Source organism: Sorex fumeus, unplaced genomic scaffold (assembly GCF_029834395.1).
Source record: "Sorex fumeus unplaced genomic scaffold, SorFum_2.1 ptg000037l, whole genome shotgun sequence".
Taxonomy (NCBI): domain Eukaryota; kingdom Metazoa; phylum Chordata; class Mammalia; order Eulipotyphla; family Soricidae; genus Sorex; species Sorex fumeus.
This window is the reverse complement of record NW_026606094.1, coordinates 56053005-56072871: the sequence shown is the minus strand read 5'-3', so window position 1 is coordinate 56072871 and position 19867 is coordinate 56053005. Positions and strand designations below refer to the sequence as shown.

The 19867-nt window shown below is 35.7% G+C and overlaps 1 protein-coding gene across 3 annotated transcripts in view; it reads left to right on the top strand.

Annotated features, from left to right (window-relative positions):
* Positions 1-19867, top strand: part of DGKB (diacylglycerol kinase beta) — an 808203-nt gene that overhangs the window by 600086 nt on the left and 188250 nt on the right. For all 3 annotated transcript variants that reach the window (XM_056117996.1, XM_056117994.1, XM_056117995.1), the window contains one exon: positions 6011-6206. In XM_056117996.1, the coding sequence (XP_055973971.1) occupies positions 6011-6206 (196 nt within the window). The remainder of the gene's footprint in view (positions 1-6010; positions 6207-19867) is intronic.

The following is a 19867-nucleotide window of genomic DNA, read 5'->3' as shown; positions in this document are numbered from 1 at the left end:
TATATATCTCTCTTAAGTTTTTCAAATATTCAGAATTTTCCAATCAAATGAGATATTAACTAAACTGAAAACAACTCAAATAAAAAGTCATATTTATCACCTCTACATCATGTGGTATATGGAATTTATAAACTCAGATTAAAACACATTAGCAGAAAGTTTGAAGCATCAAGTTTTCTATTAGGTAAATATATTTCTAGAATAAGATCTTTCATTTTTTCAACAGAAAAAGGTGGACAATGGCTTCACTGTACTGCAGTCTGCAAATAGCTCCCTAAGTTTTGTATGTTAATGACCTTTTTCTAGATAATAAAAATATTCAGGATTTATTGACTTGCCGAGGCTGTTAGCTTTTAAGCTTTTATATTCTTTTCCTCTATTGCTACCTCTTTAAAAATCATAAATCTCAAAGTGGATGAAAATATTGTCTGACACAGTGCTATAGCTTGTTTATATTTCATAGCCTTCACCTCAGCTTTTATTTCCATGCACTCAACTGTTGTAGTACAATTCCTGGTCTCCATCAGAACTGGAACTGAAATTTTCCGATAAATGAATGTAATGTTAAAGCAAACATAAGAAGGTAGCCTGGGGTCAAGAATTAGTGGAAACAAATCATTAATAAAGCACAATTTATGTTAAGTGATCGTTCTCTCATAGATACCTCAGTTTTCCTTAGCAGTCCTTCATTGGGGCTTCTTGAGAATCTTTTCCCATTTTTCAGAGCTACTTACAGTGTTTCCTGAAAATTCCATATGACAAAAACTCTGAGGAGTGAAAACATGAATAACATCATGAATAAAAACTGATGTTTTTCACATTGTCACATGTAACTCCCCTAGTTCAATTAAAAAAAATTACTTGCCACGTGCTCTTCTGTTCTGCAGGCGAACAAAGGAATACTCCTTCACTAATTCTGAAAGTAACTTGTCACAGTGGGGTTCTCAGGCCTAGTCAAATAATTGTCTTAGTGTACTACCTGCTGTGTTCAATATTGAGTGAAAATGGAAGCCAGGCCCCAACTCCAGCTTATTTCACAATTCTTCTGTTATTTAAATGATTTTAGTCAGTTTGGGGGAAGCCAGACCTTTATAAATTAACAGCAGGGAAATACCAAAGGTGTCAGATTGCATATTTATCATCTTTTTCGTGTAATACTTAAATATGTATTAAGAAGTGACTGACATAAATTAGGCAGATTTCAGAAGCCACAGGCCGTGGCTTGTAGAGGACCCCCTTCTGCTTGACATTTCATCCTTGTCAAAGATCAAATTATTTTAATTTAGGCTGCAAATTATAAGGAATGAAGACTTCTTTGTGGGAATTCCCTGTGGTAATCTGACTTTTGTTGTTACTGCTGCTTGTCAGTGTGCAAAAGATATAATATGCATGCAAATAAGGTTAAAAAATATGTACTATCTAATTATCCAGCCAGTACATTCCACTTGAAGGCAGTGGGAGGCCTGACACACAGTATGTGTTTGATTCATTGAGGCCTGCAGGGTATTTACACAAGATTACTTTTAATTATGAAATTAATATCTGTTTATCTAGAATATATAGCAGTAAGTGAGTATACACATGAGCAGAATTCTTTAGTAAAAAGAAATCATCTTAATTTAATACATAAAAAGAAGGAAAAAAATCACTTGTTTCTGGGGTAAAAAAATAAGAAAAAAAAAAAAGCAACTTCCAGACCTTCATTTCACCCTCTTTGAAACAAATTGAATGAAAACTTGGCACTTTGTCTAGAATTTGTTTCTTGCCAAGTAGTTCAAGATGTGTTGCTTCATTTCACAGTTTTTATATTTTAGTGAACAAAGATGCAATTGTAGATTCAGTATGATGAAGCAAATGTGGAAAAAAAGAGATTTTTTAATGTTGTTTGAGTTTTTCTTAATGGAGCTTTACCTTTCTAGATTAAAAAGTCAAGGTTGTGATGAGATAAAGAATGTTAAAATTACTATCAGTGATTTTCCTACAGTAAGACATGCAAAAAGAAAAAGAAAATGAGTATTACGCTACAGAGGCTTAAGAGATATTGCAGGGGTTAAGATGTCATCTACATGCAGCTAACTCTGTTCAATTCTGGGTACCACATTGTCCCCTGAGCATTACTATGTGCATCCCAGGGAGCCAACAGACTTCTGTGCCTTTGGGTGAGGCCTCAGAGTTCCTACAGTCCTATTGTGTGATCTGAACAGCATCTCATACTTGACTCTCAAGTTGATGTACAGCTCAGTTGACCAAGAATCTCTGGGAGAGGTCTCTGGAGTCCCTGAGCACTCCTTGAGTGGTAAAAAGAAAATATTCCCTATGCAGATAAACTTCAAATGCCTATCACAACAAAGTTCCTTGTCACAGTGTTTTACATGTTCCATCTCTACTCAATAGTGACACATGATTGAGAATGGTTGAGATGCTATCTTGCATATAATTACAGTAACTACCATTGTAGAAGACTTTAAAAAAATAAATAACAATTCTAAAAATGAAGTATAGTCTGTCACTCTCCACATGTCTACCAGTGGAAATAAATTGAATTTTTCAAAAAAATTTACAAATGGTCATTCTGAATGTCACAAAGCGTTATCTGTTAGTCAGTTGCCTTATTGTTGTTGCTATAGATTGGGTGTTTTGTCAACAAGCAAACAGAAGAATCTAGCTACTTACTCTATTTTTAATACATATAGCTATAAAGCAATATTATTCGTCGATTGCCTCGAGCAGGCCCCAGTAACGTCTCTTTCATCCTAGCCCTGAGATTATATTTAAGGCTCTTTAGGAGAATGAGACCCATCATTGTTACTGGTATTTGGCATATTTGGTACGCCATGGGGAGTTTACCAGACTCTGCCCTGTGGACAGGCTATATTCGATAGCCTGCAAGTTTGTCCAGAGTAGGAATGAGATAATAAGATATCATAAAAAGATGTCCTGATAAGATATCGCGGCCGCGCGGTTCCGGGAGCTGGATTTTATAGTCTCTGAGTCTTGGCCGTTGATGGGATTACACGGCGCCAGGGGGCCAGCTGTTGGGTGTGACCCCCGCCTACTGGAATTTGGAGGATCTGGCAATAATTGGTAGGAAATTTTATCTTGTACTCAGTCTACTTGGTACTTCATGTTTATTTAGACATATATCTGTTATTTTTTACTGCTCTGCTTGGAACTTAATTTAGTTTAGGAAATCATCCATTATTTCTCCAATATAATTTAGATCGAACTTGGGTCAGCCATGTAGGCTGCGTGCAAGGCAAACGCCCTACCATTGTATTTTTATTTTATATTTTTACTTTATTTCTCTTTTCAAAACATTTAAAAATTTTCCTCTGTCCCTACAAGTGCAACTTCCAAATTACAAATTCTCTTTTCATTCCAGTTAACTACATATTGCCATGTATTAGAAGGTAGTTTTTAAATTTTCCATCTTATACTTGATCAAAGATTACAAAATCAAATTTATTCATGCTATATTAAAGTTTCAAATTAGTTACATGTGCCCCCAACCACCAAAGATTTTTCTGTGAACAAAGATGCACTGGTTGTTTAATTTGATCAATTTGATCACTTGATATCCTGTTACTCATCAATTTGCTCTTGTGGGCACCAGTAACATCAATTCGTCCCTGTCACATGCTAGTGTAGCCCAATGGCATCTGCTTGTTCTAGGAACACAGAGAGCCTCAAACTGATAGTTCAGGGACTTGACGAAGAAGTCTGACCATCTCATAGGTAGGCAGCCATGCAATCTTTTGACATCCTGTGGAATCCAGTCGGTAATAATGGCTCTATTCCAGCGGTTGTCTCCAAATCTCATTATGTGTCCAGCCAATCTGGTTTTTGACACCTTGGCAAATGAGGCAGCATCCATGATTCTTGATCATCGACGGAGGTTGGAACTTCATATTCTTTCTCTCATTTGAGTGAAGGGAGATACTCCAAGCATAGCTCTTTAGATTCCTCTTTGGGAGATTTGAATAGCATTCTCATCCTGTTTTCATAGGGCCCAGGTCTCTGAGGCATATGTTAATGCAGGAAGAACAGTGGAATCGAAGAGATGTGCCCAGAGCTGGAGGTCCTATTGTCCTCTTAGCTATTTCTTCGATGCTCTTGAAGGCATTCCAATCTGCTCTTTTCTTCCTCCACAACTCAAGTGCCAGGTCATTTGTCATGTTGACTTCTTAACCTAGGTACACATAACTATTGCATTCAGATATGATTGTTCCATTAAGAGTGAATGGAACATCAGGAACGAGACCATTTCTCATAAACATTGTATTCATGAGATTCAGCTGTAGTCCGACCTTTCCACACTCACAGTCTAAGTCAGCCAGCATTTGTGCTGCTTGGTTAATGTTTGGTGTTATTATAACGATGTCATCAACAAAGCGAAGGTGGTGTAGTTGCCGACCCTCTGTCTTCACTCAGTTTAAGGACTATTAATGAGAACTGTAGTAGGTCCCTGATAGTGTCAGGAAGTTATGATGGTGTCTGTAGAATCTGGGATGCTGCATCAGGTCAGTGTTTCAAAACACTTGCTGATGATGATAACCCTCCTATCTCCTTTGTAACATTTTCTCCAAATGGTAAATATATCCTCATTGCTCCTCTGGATAATACTCTTAAACTATGGGATTATAGCAGAGGCAGATGCCTGAAGACATACAGTGATCATAAGAATGAGAAATACTGCATATTTTCCAGTTTTTCAGTTACTGGTGGAAAGTGGATTGTGTCTGGCTCAGAAGACAATCTATTTTACATTTGGAACCTTCAGACTAAAGAGATTGCACAGAAATTGCAAGGTCATACAGATGTTGTGATCTCGGTAGCTTGTCATCCAACAGAAAATATCATTGCATCAACAGCATTAGAAAGTGACAAAACTGTTACACTCTGGATGAGTAGCTACTAAACTCTTATTCCAAAATCAAGTAGTAAAGTCAAGTTGGCACCAAGGGGAATGACGTATTTCAAATGATGGTTTCACCTAATTTGGGAACAATTTTTTTTTATTTTGTAACTGCCTTGGGTTATAAACTTTTAAGATGCATAACCTAATTTTAAAACTATCGGTTGGAAAAGCAAGTCTAGGGTTTCAACCTTATTCAGTTCTTGTGTTTGACCTATACCCAGAGGGTGGACCATAGGGGGTTCCAGGGATCTACCCCAGATCTGCAGAGTGCAAGGCAAGGGCCTTACCACTATACTTCTCTACCACCCCAAAGGGTTGCTGAATTTACCTTTTCTTAGGGAGTAGGGTAGAGGGGTGTGTGTGTGTGTGTGTGTGTGTGTGTGTGTGTGTTGGTGAAGGGAGCACAGGAGGATTTAAGACCACGAGGCAGTGTTAAGGGCTTACTTCTGGCTCTGGGCTCAGGAATCACTGTTGGTTGATTCTGGGGGCTGTATATGGTGCTTGGGATCAAACCTAGGTCCTGCCCACTATATTAAGGCTCCAGCCCCTTAATCTTGAGGTCTGTTTGATCTCATGCCTTTCCCTGAACATATTCCCATTCTTCTAAATGACTGCTGGAGGATTGACATATTAGGGAAATATTTTTGAAAGTCTACAAGAGCTATAGCACAGCAGGTAGGGCATTTGCCTTGCACATGGCCAAACCAGGTTCAATTCCTCTGTCCCTCTTGGAGAGCTCGGCAAGCGACTGAGAGTATCCCGCCCCTCAGCAGAGCCTGGCAAGCTAGCATGGCCTATTCAGTATGCAAAAAAACAGTAACAAGTCTCACAACGGAGACGTTACTGGTGCCCGCTCGAGCAAATCGATGAACAGGACAGTGCTACAGTACTGTGCAGTGCTAATGAGAACTGATTATCGGCTGCTTGATCTTTTATATTGACATTGGATGTGATCAATTATATATTCTTAAAATGTTTATTTAGAAACGATAGGATTAGGTATTTTGAATCTACTTTAAATGATAAATATAAAAGATATGAGAGATCAAATACTTAACTGTTTCTGTTATTGTTGTTGTTTTTCCTGTCCAGTGTGATGGAGTACAAATAGATTTGATAAACATCTCTCTGGAAGGAATTGCTATTTTGAATATACCAAGCATGCATGGAGGATCCAATCTTTGGGGAGAGTCTAAGAGAAGACGAAGTCATCGCCGAATAGAGAAAAAGGGATCTGACAAAAGGCCCACACTTACAGATGCCAAAGAGTTGAAGTTTGCAAGTCAAGGCAAGTTTGTTTTACCTTTTAACAATGAATTGATTCTTAATCTACCTTTAAAGATTATTTTAAAACTAAAACATTTTATATTGAATTATAGTTTATATAGTCTTTTACAGTTGTACTTTTCATCTTACCTAATATTCACATACAATGAAGTTATGTCCAAAGAGTCTAAAATAATATGTAAATTGACATATATCTCTTTGGGTTATTTTTCTCTTTTATATTTGTTCGTTGGAGATAGCCTAATGATTAAAAACTAATGCATGTTTTGGGTATATGGTAGTTCAAAATATAGGATATATTATAATTTATTTTAAATGGAGGTGTTAGTGATTAAAAATGACAAATGTTGGGGTATTTGGTGGTTCAAAATACAGGATATGTTATATATTAGTTTATTTCAAATGGAGATGTTAGTAATTAAAAATAACAAATGTTGGGGTATTTGGTGGTTCAAAATATAGGATATATTGTATAATAATTTCTAATGAAGACATCACTGGGCGCCCACTTGAGTAAATGGAAGAACAATGGGATGACAGTGATACAGTGATACAGTGAGATGTTGGTCAGTATATTTGTGTAGATGTAGCAAGGAGTTACTTAAAGTTTTATATCAAAATTTTTAAGCAGGAAGGTAAAAATTATTTTATTCTTGGCATTCTTCAGTAGGTCTCTAATACTTAAGTTACTTGATATCAAGTTCTTGTTCTAAGTACCATATTTAGCAGCATGTTTAAATATAAGAAAACGTGATAAGTAACATATATAATAGATTGTTTAAATACCAGATGATAAGTTTGGTTATCTACTTTTTCCCCCAGCAATTTCATAATAGCCTGTAGGAGACCTGGAAAACATGGAGGGGCAGGTGACTTATAAAATAGGTTAGAATAGTGTTGGGTCAGAATTTTTAAATCTACCATAATGTTCTCATTGGTACATGATAACTAAGTCTTATTGATACATTTTATGAACAAATATATCAAGGTGGTAGCATTTTCATAATTGCTGATGCCCCAATAATTTATGCTTTTGACTAGTATTTCTCTTGACATCCACCATCAACTTAATATTATTGATGATATTTACGTAGCCAAGTAAATATGGTCTCAGCTCACTATAACAAAGATAAAATATTAATAGACTAGAGCCCAATAAAAATAAATAATTTTTAAATAAAATATGATATGATTCGTAGGTTTAATTATGATAAAAGAGTTTATTTTCTGGTGTTTTGTGGTATCTTATTCAAATTTAAGTAACAGGTAATGACTTGTGTTGTGTAGAATTTGGAACCATAAGACTCATAAATATTGATAGAAAAATTATTAGTTATATTATTGAAACAAAATACAACCACTGATGAGAGTCTAGAAAGTTCAAAATGTGTAAATAACCCCAAACATGTAAATCCCAAAGAGTGCTGTAATTTAGTACTAACATATTCATATAAAATTATTTAAAATATCTTATACTCAGAATAAAAATAACTACATAAAAATAGAGGAAAATGGTTTACTGAAGGAGAAATACATGGAAAAAAAATGAATGTATTTGTAAAATAAAATTTTAAATTATGGATTAGTGGAATATTTCTTGGATTAAATATATCACTGTCACTGTCATGGTCCTCCTGTTGTTCATCGATTTCCTCAAGCGGGCCCAGTAACGTCTCCATCATGAGACTTGTTGTTACTGTGTTTGGCATATCGAATATGTCACGGGTAGCTTGCCAGGCTCTGCCATGCGGGCGAGATACTCTCGGTATCTTTCCAGGCTTATTTTAATATAAATTACAGAATTTCTAATAAGATTATGAAGAAATTACCAGCATTAAAATTAACTTAAGAACAGTACCAAGATTGCTCTTTAGATATTTCCTTCTGGACCAGAGAGATAGTACCTGACCCATAATAAGTGACATGCATCTAAATTTTTTCTATCTACAATTAAAATTTTATCTTATTGTAATAGATATTTCTTTCCACACAATTTAGAAAGCTATTTTGTGGGGTTAGATGGGTAGGTTATACTGACTAGATTCTTATTTTAAAAACGATCATTTTATTTGGTAGATAAATTTGAACTAAGAAAGGAGTTTACACTCATTTATATACGTTATATATAGAAAATTTTGCAAGTATTTTTAACTTAAGAAATTGTCACAGACGAAGATATAAGATTATGCCTAAAGTTTTGAATCTTCACTCATATTACGCATAACATGACCTGGAACTCCTACAGAATTCATTTGTAATCTTTTATATCCTGCATAGCTTAAGATCAGAAATATCTTCAATTAATAAATTCATTACTGGAAATTTTACAATCGATTAACTTCATCTTTACCAAAATATAATTAATTTAATTCCATTATTGTCCCAGAAAATTATTCTGAAACTGTCAGTGTACTTCAGAAACATATTCATATTCATATAATTCAATAAGTATTTTATTTGTGGGTTTGCCTTCTGGTCTGTGGTGGTTTTCTTTTTCTTCTCTCTGATACAAATGATTATATTGTAGCATGATCATTAAGCAAAATTGTAAAATAGGTCTTCAGTGTTCAGCTTTAATATTCCATCTTTTCCATTTATTTCATTTGCTAAATTCATCTTTGCTTTCTCCTCTTGTAAATTAAATCTAATTCTCAGAAAGATGTCTAATACAATCTCTTATAATAATATAGAAATGATTGATTATGTAAGAAAGTAGATATATTTACATTTTAATATAAAAGATTTCAGCTTGACCATTAGTTTTTAAACTTTTTTTTATGGAGTTATGACTGCAGTTCTTCAGAGACTGTGAAAGTCAGCTCAATGCCATTGTTTGCAACAATAAAAATATAAAAAACACACTAAGGTGTGTTCTATAAAATATTTTATCGTTTAACAATTTTCAGATTATTACGTTATGTTATAAGACAAAAATCATTTCCCCTTTTCCTCCTGTTTGTCCTCTCTTTCTTCTTTCTAAGGCAACTAAAAAGGTATGCTTAGCATGCATGCATATTCATGTACATAAGGACATAGGAAAAGTAACTGACATTGATTGTAAAATATGTTTCTGCAATGGCCATAAAAGATATAGCTTTGTATATGCAATGAGAAAAATTTACAAATGGGTATTTTAAAATATAACATTAATGAGAGCAGATAAAATTAGATGACCAACTATCCTACATACTTTTATTTGACATAGGCAACAAATTGCATAGCACTCAGTTGAAATTTAAACAAAGTAGATCACTTAATCACTTAATCACTTAATCCCCGTTATTCATCGATTTATTCGAGCGGGTGCCAGTAACGTCTCCATTCCTCACGGTTGCGTGCTAGCGTAGCCCAATGGTATCTGTTCGTTTTAGGAACATGTAGAGCCTCAAACCGATCATTTAGGGTCTTGACGAAGAAGTCTGACCATCTTATAGGTGGGCGTCCACGTGATCTTTTGATGTCTCGTGGAATCCAATCAGTAATGGCTCTAGTCCAGCGGTTGTCTGTAAACCTCATTACATGTCCAGCCCATCTGATTTTTGATGTCTTGGCAAATGAGACAGCGTCTCTGATTCTTGAGCGTTGACGAAGATCAGAACTCCGGATTCTATCTCTCATTTGAGTGAATCGTGATATTCCAAGCATAGTTCTTTCGATTCCTCTTTGAGAGACCCGAATAGTGTTCTCATCCTGTTTTCGTAGGGTCCAGGTCTCTGAGGCATATGTTAATGCAGGAAGAATAGTGGAATCAAAGAGATGTGCTCGTAGTTGGAGGTTCTTTGTCCTTTTAGTTATTTCTTCAATGCTCTTGAAGGCATTCCAAGCCGCTCTCTTCCTCCTGCGTAACTCAGGTGCCAGGTCATTCATCATGTTGATTTCTCGACCTAAGTATATATAACTGTTGCATTCGGAGATGGTGGTTCCGTTGAGAGCGAATGGAGCGTCAGGAACAAGGCTGTTTCTCATAAACATTGTCTTCGTAAGATTCAGCTGTAGTCCAACCTTTCCACACTCACGGTCAAAGTCCGCAAGCATTTGTGCTGCTTGGCTGATGTTTGGTGTTATTAGAACTATGTCATCAGCAAAGCGGAGGTGGTGTAGTTGCCGACCATCTATCTTCACTCCCATGTTTTCCCATTCTAGTCGTCGCATGATGTTCTCGAGGGTGGCACTGAAGAGTTTTGGTGAAATGGTATCACCCTGCCGAACCCCTCTCTTGATATGGATGATTACTTCTTTGTAGAATGGTGAGATCTTGGTAATGAATCCGCAATAGAGCTCACGAAGGATCCTGATGTATTGAGTTTGTACGCCCTGATTGGCTAGGGCTTCCATGACCGCTTCCGTCTCAACAGAATCAAAGGCCTTCTTTAAATCAATGAACGTTAGACAGAGCGGCATCTTGAACTCCCGAGATACCTCAATGAGCTTGGTTATTGTGTGGATATGGTCGATGGTACTGAATCCTTTTCGGAATCCAGCTTGTTCACATGGTTGTCCTTCATCTAGTGTTCTGCTAATCCTATTCAGGATGACTCGAGTGAATAGTTTGTAGATGACAGACAATAGGCAGATTGGGCGATAGTTGCCAATGTCGTGGATGTCTCCTTTCTTGTATAGTAGTACAGTCTTGCTGGTTTTCCATTGGGATGGAACCTTGCATTCAGACAGGTAGCGTGTGAAGAGTCGAGCTAATGTATTGATGAGTACTGATGGTAAGTTCTTCAGGTGTTCAGGTCTGATCTTGTCTGGGCCAGGTGCTTTTTGTTTCTTTACCGACGAGATGGCATGTTGGATTTCGGAAGGGAGAACATTGGGAACGACATATCCATCATGTGGTATGTGGTATGTGGGCAAGTGGATGTGGCTATTAAAGAGATCTGAGTAGAATTCATGAATAATCTTCTCCATTGCCCTTCTGGAAGATGTGATAGATCCATCATGATGTCGGAGGGCAGTCATCTTGGTTTTGTAGTTGGTGAAGGACAGGCGGGCATTACGAATGTTTTTCCCAGCTTCTGCTGCATCTACCAGTACTGCTGCTCTCCTGTTTTTGAGGTCATCCTTGATGGCTTTTCTGCACTGTTTTGCCAGTTCGGACGTTTGCTTGTGGTTGCCTGAGGCACGTGCCACGCCACGTTGGCGAATAAGTTCAAGAGTGTTCGAAGAAAGACGGTTTTTTGTGGTTATCTCTCTCTTGGCATTCCTTGCACAATCATGGAGGTGCTGAATCATTCGATCGTATTCCTCATCAATGTTGTCAATGACGGCATCTTCCCATGTTGCTGCAACAGAGCCAAAGAGTTCCCAGTTGGTGGTTGTTCTGGGAGTCTTCTTCTTAAACCTTGCATTCTTTTCTCCTCGTTCTGTGAGGTAGAATTTTGCACGAAGAAGACGGTGGTCTGATCCCGTTTGGAATTTTGGGACAACAGCAACATCGGTTAGGCAAAACCGCCGATTGAATATGATGTGGTCTATTTCATTGTGGAACCGTCCATCGGGAGACTCCCATGTCCAACGTTTAGATTCAGCCTTTTGGAATTGTGAGTTACCATGGAAGGTTTTGGTTGACATGATGAACTCAGACAGTCTGTCACCTTGTTCGTTCCATTCCAGGCCATGGGTTCCGATGTGGAGTTCATCGACTGATCTTCTTGGTCCTATCTTGGCATTAAAATCACCAACAATGATCTTGTAGAAGGTGTGATCTTCTTTATAGAATTTCTCCAGCTCCATGTAGAATTTCTCAGTTTCTTTTTCACCATAACTGGATGTTGGTGCGTAGACAACAAAGATAGAAACTGCCGGTAGTGAGCCACATTTATTCAAGTGTAATCGTCCGATTCGGGTTGTTAGGCATTCAAATGAATCAATGCTTGTGACTAAGTTTGTGTTGACAAGGATACCGACACCACCGATGCCTCTTTTATCACATGTTCCAAGGAACAGTTCTTCTCCAGTGTCGAAAACAGCATGATGGGATTGATGTCTTCTCGTTTCGGTCAGACCAATGATGTCGTACTTGATCTTTCGTGCTTGTACCATAAGGTCTTCAATGGATGCAGCAGATGCCAGCGTACGAGTATTAAAAGTACAGACAATCATTTTTGTTTTTCTGCGTTTTGGCAGCCCATGTCTGCCTTGGTGTTTTATCAGCTTCTCCTTCCATATCCTTCTCGACTCTGCATAATCAGGGCTAGGGGAATGAGATCCATTTATTACTGGATTTGGCATATCAATTTGGTCTATTTGGCATAGATCACGGATAGCTTGCCAGGCTCTGCCGTGTGGGTTGGATATTTAAGGATATTTAAGGTATCCGGAAAATTATTAAATAAATAGTCGCGCGGCCGCGAATGCGGCCCCGCGCTCCCGGGAGCTTGTTGTGATAATCTTTGGATCCTGGCCTTTGTTGGGGTTACACGGCAGTTGGAGGGTGTAACTGTTTAGCTACTGACAGGTCCAGTCCCAAACCGTGCAGGCTTAGAGATCTCAGTCCCGGGTCCCACACACCTGGGTTCCTCTGCCAGTTCCCAAAGTAGATACTAAATTTAAATAAAAATAATTTTTAGAAAAATTTTTGTTGATTACAAACTGCAATGATTATACATCAAGAGCCAAAAGTTAATACTAAAATTAGCATGTTACCTTAACTCACTTGTCACTTGTCATTTGTCACCCCGTTGCTCATCAATTTGCTCGAATGAGCACCAGTAATGTCTCCATTCTTCCCTGTCTCGTGCTAGTGTAGCCCAATGGCATCTGCTCACTCCAGGAACATGAAGAGCCTCACACCGTTTGTTCATGGTCTCGTTCAACAGAACGAATGAATGAATGGTTACCTTAACTGTGAAAGTAAAAGATGTAACATTTTAATTGCTTTAAGGAATTCCTCAGAAACATAGTCTTTATACCCCATTATATATTAAGTAGATTTGTGTTTCAACCCTGTACATGTACGGCAGCAAAAGACCCAAAAAATGAAATTTAGAACAATTTTTACCTAAGTATACATGGTTAAAAAATGTATACAGCAAAAATAAAAGTAAATAAGAGTATATAGAAACTAAAAGAGCATGGCAAAAATTTGCGAAGGTGGAAAATTAGATAATATTGTTTAAGAAAATGAACTAAACTAATTTTATTGCTTGTACTGTCTTTTATCATTTCATATCTACAGTTATGATTATTTAGTATAAACCTGTTTATTTTGGTTTTTTTTGTTTTGTTTTGTTGGGTGGGGAGGGACAACTGGCAGCTCTTGGGTTTACTCCTGATGTTTAGGACTTACTCTGTGCTGACTCTGGGTACCTGAGGTGCTGGGGATGAAATCCAGGTCAGCCTGATGCAAAGCAAGCACCCTACCCACAGTACTATCTCTCTAGCCCCAAAGTGAATCTATTTTATTGTCTTGTATAAAATGTACAATCTACCTGTTTCCCCAAAACAAGCATTTCCATCTAATTTACACCACACTTGCCCCATCCATCCCAACTCAGTTGGGTTTGCACTGTGAAAAAAAGATTAAAATACTTTTGTTTTTCTTCAGAACACAAAGAGACAAGAGAGGTTGCGTATAAGATCAACTGTCTGGCAGTGTTACCAAGTGACTTTATTATCATCATTATTTTGATGATTTGCTAGAAGTATGTGCAGTAAGTCAATCCAAACCAAACTGATTGAAAAATATTAAGTTGATGTCTGTGAAACCTTAACTGAGTTCGAATCTTTTGCTTTTGACTATAAAGTTATTGGATGTTGTATCTCCATATTTTAAGAGGACAGTGAGTTCTGGAAAAACTGATATTAATCCGTATGTACTACATGGTATATGGGTAATTGTGTTAAGAACATTTTAATATCTCTTTGACAATTTCTATGTCTTGTACGATTATCTTAAAATTGATAGTAATGAATATTTTAATCCATTATCAATTTTATAGACATTTATATATGTTACTTAGGATAATTTAAAAGAAAGTCTCAAGTTGTCTACATATAAGTGCAACATGTACTTTAGGACAGTAGAAAATATAGTTGTCATTTGGTTCCTGCCAAGGAGAGCCATTTCCAACCATTTAAAGTTGACTATTAAATAAGTTATATTTAGAAACAGTAAAGAATTTGATGTTGTATTATTATTATACCTGGATGTTGAAGTTATTGGAAATAAATAATGGCATTTGATATTTTTTGTTTCACACAAATATATATATACATACATATATATATATATACACACACACAAATCACTGTATCACTGTATCACTGTCATCCCATTGTTCATCGATTTGCTCAAGCAGGCACCGTAACATCTCCACTCATCCCAGCGCTGACATTTTAGCAGCCTCTCCTTACTCATCCTTCCCAATGGTGCCATACTGGAGGCTCTTTCAGGGTCAGGGGGATGAGACCCGTTATTGTTACTGTCTTTGTCACATCGAATATGCCACGGGGAGCTTGCCAGGCTCTGTCATGTGGGCGGGATAACCTTGGTAACTTGCCAGGCTCTCCAAGAGGAATGGAGAATTTTGGGGAGATGCTCCAGGAAATACTATCTGTACAAATAACATAATTTTATTCTTTGAAATTTGAATTAAACTTTTTCAATCTAATAATCTTTAAGGATATACTTCTAAAATAATTTATAATTGTGTGTTTCTAAGCTGGCTTCATTGACATTTTTCAGAAATGGATAATGCAAACAATAGCACACAATAAGTAAAGCTATCTAATATCAAAAATTCTTCTTGTAACTGAAGGTTATTACACATATATTCATATTAAAATATTTTAAATAGAGTGAGTATTTAATATTTATAAAAGAAAAAGTAAAATTATTTAAATGTGTTTTATATATAAAAACAAAATTATTCTAAAATATAACACCATATTCTTCTATCTTTGGTCAACTGTCTTATAAAAGCATATATATTGTGAGAAATATTTAAGAAATTCCTTTGTCATGACACTTAAAATCATAAAAAATATTAACCTCTAGAAACTCCCAAGGTATAATTTATAAAGATGAATAAATTAATAGTTTAGAAATAATTCAAATAGTTATTAGTCTTAATATATACATATCTAAATCTCTAATACATATAAATATACTATATAAAAATATGTTCCTTCTGAATATATAGAAAATGCTGTTGTGTCTAGCACTATTTTCCTTACCCCCTACCATGTTCAATAGTCAAATTTTCAAAGTCTGAGTTTGATAAACAAAATTATATGTAATATAATTATATGAAATAGAATCTGACATGAGGTATAATTCTATAACTTCTCTTAGAAAAATCGGTAAGTACAGAAAAATCATTGTGTATTAAATATAACTATTCACTGAAACCAATGTTGTATTATCCAATACTGAAATGAGATTATTGTTATTAAAGATTTATTCTGGAACACAAATTAAAGTTAGGCAAAATAAAGATAATTTGCTTTCATAATAATGATTTGGAGGAAAAGAATTAATTTTATGTAGTAACTGAATTTTGAAAAATAGTATTTGGCAATTAGTTTAATAGGTACCTGGGAAGAATGAAAGATATTGTTTACCTTGTGGTTTTATATTAAGACTTGACTCATGGGTCAGAAAATCAGCGCAGGTATTTTTAGACTTATAAACTTCCGTTACCAGTTCAATCCATGGGACTGCATATAGACTGCTATGCACCCCTAAGAGTGTTACCTGAGTACAAAGCCAGTAGTCAGCCCTGAACACAGCCTAATGTGACCCAGAAACAAAACAAAAACCAAAATCTTAACTTCTATGTTTCTATTTTTTTGATTGTATGACAGATAAAAATGGAAGTTCTGATGTACTTTTACTTATTTTTTAAGGAGGAGTAACGTGGGCCACACCTGTTGGTGCTCAGAACTTACTCCTGGCTCTGTGCTCAGGGATGACTCCTGAGGGTGTTTGGTGGACCATATGGGCTGCCAGAGATCAAACCCTGATAGGCCACATATAAGGAAGTGCCCTACCTGCTCTACCACTGCTCCAGCCTACAAGATATTTTTAACGAAAACTTGTTTATGAAGATGTGAGTGGAGAGAAAGTGAGCTATATGTTCAAGAGAGATTACAGGCTTTTCCAGAGTGGAAATAATCAAGCAAAGAAACAGAGACTAGTTTTTGTGACATATATACCTTGTCTTGAATTTGCAGGAAAAAAATGACTGGTCATTTATCACAAGCTAAACATATATTATAGGTTTAAATAAATTTCAGCTAGTGATTAAAATGTACAAGATAATTCAAGTTAAATAATTCTAATCATATATGTTTAACTAATTGAATATCAATTATAGTACATGCTTTTAAATAGTGCCCATAAAGTTTCCAAATATAATGCTTATATATATATATATACAATATGCATTACATATATATGAAAATTTTCTATAAATAGTAGACCTGTACATATATGATAGTTTTACCATTTGAGGGTGATAATTTGAGGCTAATGAAATACTTATTTCCAGGTCTGGAAAGATAGAACATTTGTTAAGCTTTAAGTCTTGCATAAAGCTGATCCAGGTTTGGTACTAAGCACCATATAATAGCCTCCCAAGCACCACTGAGTGAGGAGTAATCCCCAAGAAAAAATTGAGTGTGGCAAAAAAAAAAGAAGAAAAAAAGAATAAGAAAGTGTAAACTTGTAGGGTCAGAGACGTAGTACGATGGGAGGAGAGTTTGCTTTGCATGTGGCTGACCCCGGTTTGCCCTGCAGCATCCCATAGGGTCCCCTATACACCATCAGGAGTGTTAGCTATCTCCATTAATAAGAACAATAAGAGAAATATGTTCCGTGAAAGAATCAAACTCCATCATCTTCCTTAATTGTATTTTAGCTGTATAAATTTGTGGTACATAAAATAATAAGCCACTAGAGTTCTACTGCTATGATTTTAATTATCATAGCAGTAGAACTCTAGTAGTCTTTTATTATATACTGCTTCTTAACATATCGATAGTAGCTTCTTGGATGGTATTCAGTCATTCATGTAGAATTATCAGTCCCTCCACAATGAATAATTATTATCGTGGCTTAATAAAAATAATCATATCACTCTTCCTTTAATAAACTGTGAATATGTAAACTCAGGATTGCGTGTGTATGTGTGTGCATATGTGCCTGTTTTTAGCAGATTCAATTGACTGTTGTATGGTACAGCTATTAATCAGAATAAAGAATTGAGGCCTGAATGTTATAAGGTGATAATCATTTGAAAGAAGACGAAAAATCTCCATGGATAAGCATGAGTAATTTAAATGAGCGCTAGGGAAGATTTTTTAAAAGTTTAAAAGTCTGATGAGTACCTCACTGTTATTCTAATCATCCCATGATAAGGCACTAAATAGCTATCATTTCATTCTTTTATTTACAAAACTGTTCCCATTATCATTTCATTTTACCTGTTCAAGCTTTGAAAGATTGCTCCTCCTTGAGAGATTCATTAAAAGAGAATAATTATATTATATTTCACAGTTTGGCAGAAAAAAATATATCTTTGAACATTTCTATTTTCCTGAACAGTTGTTCATTTTAGAATTGAAGACAGGTCTATTAAGTACCTGCTACCCTTTTTAAACATGTCAAAGCTAGCCATTAATACTGAAATTAGTAATTTGGGTCCATATTTAGTGATAGTACCAACCTCTATTGTAGAATTTAATTTCTGTGAATGAAACAAACATTTTTAAAATGATGTATAACAAAGTGGGCTGGAGCGATAGCACAGTGGATAGGGCGTTTGCCTTTCATGCAGCTGGACCAGCCAAGCCGAGTTCGATTCCTCCACCCTTCTCAGAGAGCCCAGCAAGCTAACAAGAGTATCTCACCTGCATGGTAAAGTCTGGCAAGCTACCTGTGATGTTTCAACATGCCAAACACAGTAACAATTATCACAATGGAGACGTTACTGGGCCCGCTCTACATAAAACATATTTTCTTAATATTGGCATTCAATATTTCAGAGCATCTTGTTAATAGTAGGAGAAAACAACCAAGTTCAAAGAACTTTCCCATTTTACATTTTCTTTAGTAAAGTTTCAAAGAATTTGTGATTTTCTTCTTAAAATTGAAAGTCGTAAACAGAAGCTATGACTTGAAAATAAGTCTGAGACATTTTCATTTTTACATATGATAAGATGTTAATTCCTGAGTATGCAAAGAACTGCTACAATTCAACAACATAAAAGCAAGCAACACAATGAAAATCAGACTGATGACTGAAAAGAAATCTCGTGAACATGATGCTTTGAAATAATCTGTCAATTGCCACATGCATGTAGATGCTTAATTTAATTTTAAAGTTGCTGTTAAGTAATTGAGTGATAATAAAGCCTTATATTTTCCTACCATTCTATAACTGATGACATGATTAGTATTTTCTTCTCTATGAGTTTTGAAATTACGGTCTTAATCAAGTTACCAGCCAGGAAGATACTTAGAAAGCTTAACAGGAAGCAATGTATATTTTCCACAGTATAAGCAAAAAGATATTATTTGATTTTAGTAATACAGTAATGTTACCAAAATTGATAGCCATTTTATATTTACAGAATTTGAAAGTCTCAGAAAGTATGAAACAGTAGAAACATTATCAGGACGTGATAGCATCAATTAGTCTGAGAGAGCTTCTTTGGGAAGGACTGTAGATCTTTATCAATACAAATTCAAAAACACTATCTCCAGAAAGGGATTGTCACATTGTCTAGACTAAAGACATCAGCACTTGTGTGTGCATGTGTATTTTTATTGTTTCAACAATTGAATTAATTCTCTGATAGAGCATTTATCAGTTTCAACAGAGAGTGGACACACAATTTTGCAAAGATGTGATTATTTGATTATATCAGAAGAAGGCAGAGAAAACACTCTGGAGGTAAACTCTAATTGTTAGGAATAAAGAAAAGCATTCAGATTTCTCACCTCTCACTTTCACATGAGAGTACGTTATATAGAGAAATGTTACGAGTGTTACAAAGGGTAAATAGTCCACACTCCAGAGCCTCCTCAGGTAAGTCATATACAACAGAGTCCTGCAAAGGTTTTGCATATCCTGCATCTCAAAGAATATACTTAATTAAGAATTACACAATGAAGAGAAAGCTTATGAATGTCAGGAGAGTGGCAAAATCTTCATCACCTCTCAGCCCTTTAAGAATTTATGAGAACTTATAATGGGATGAGACCCTATGAATGTCATCACTGTGAGAAACATTTTCATTTACTACAAACCTTCCAAACACATCAGCATAGAACATAATGGGAGGACTCTGAATAAGGAATGTTGAAAGCTTATTTCCTTTGTGTTGTAAAAGTGATCAAAAATCTCATAAATAGGATATGTTAGAAATCAATAGATGTAGTTCTTCAGATTTGTTTTTGTTACCAAAGCAGGAGTCTTTTACTCATTGTAAACACAAGTTACAAGGGTTTTGTAACATTGCCCTTGGTAATGTTCTTAACAAGAAGTGGAATAATTTCTGTTCATATTATTTATGTAGAAACAATACAAGTAAATATTCCTCTTTATTCCCTCTATCTGTACTACAAATATATTAACTCATTTTAAATACCCACAGTTACATAAAATTTATCTCATTTTTATTAGAACTTTTGGACCAAGGACAGCAAATGTT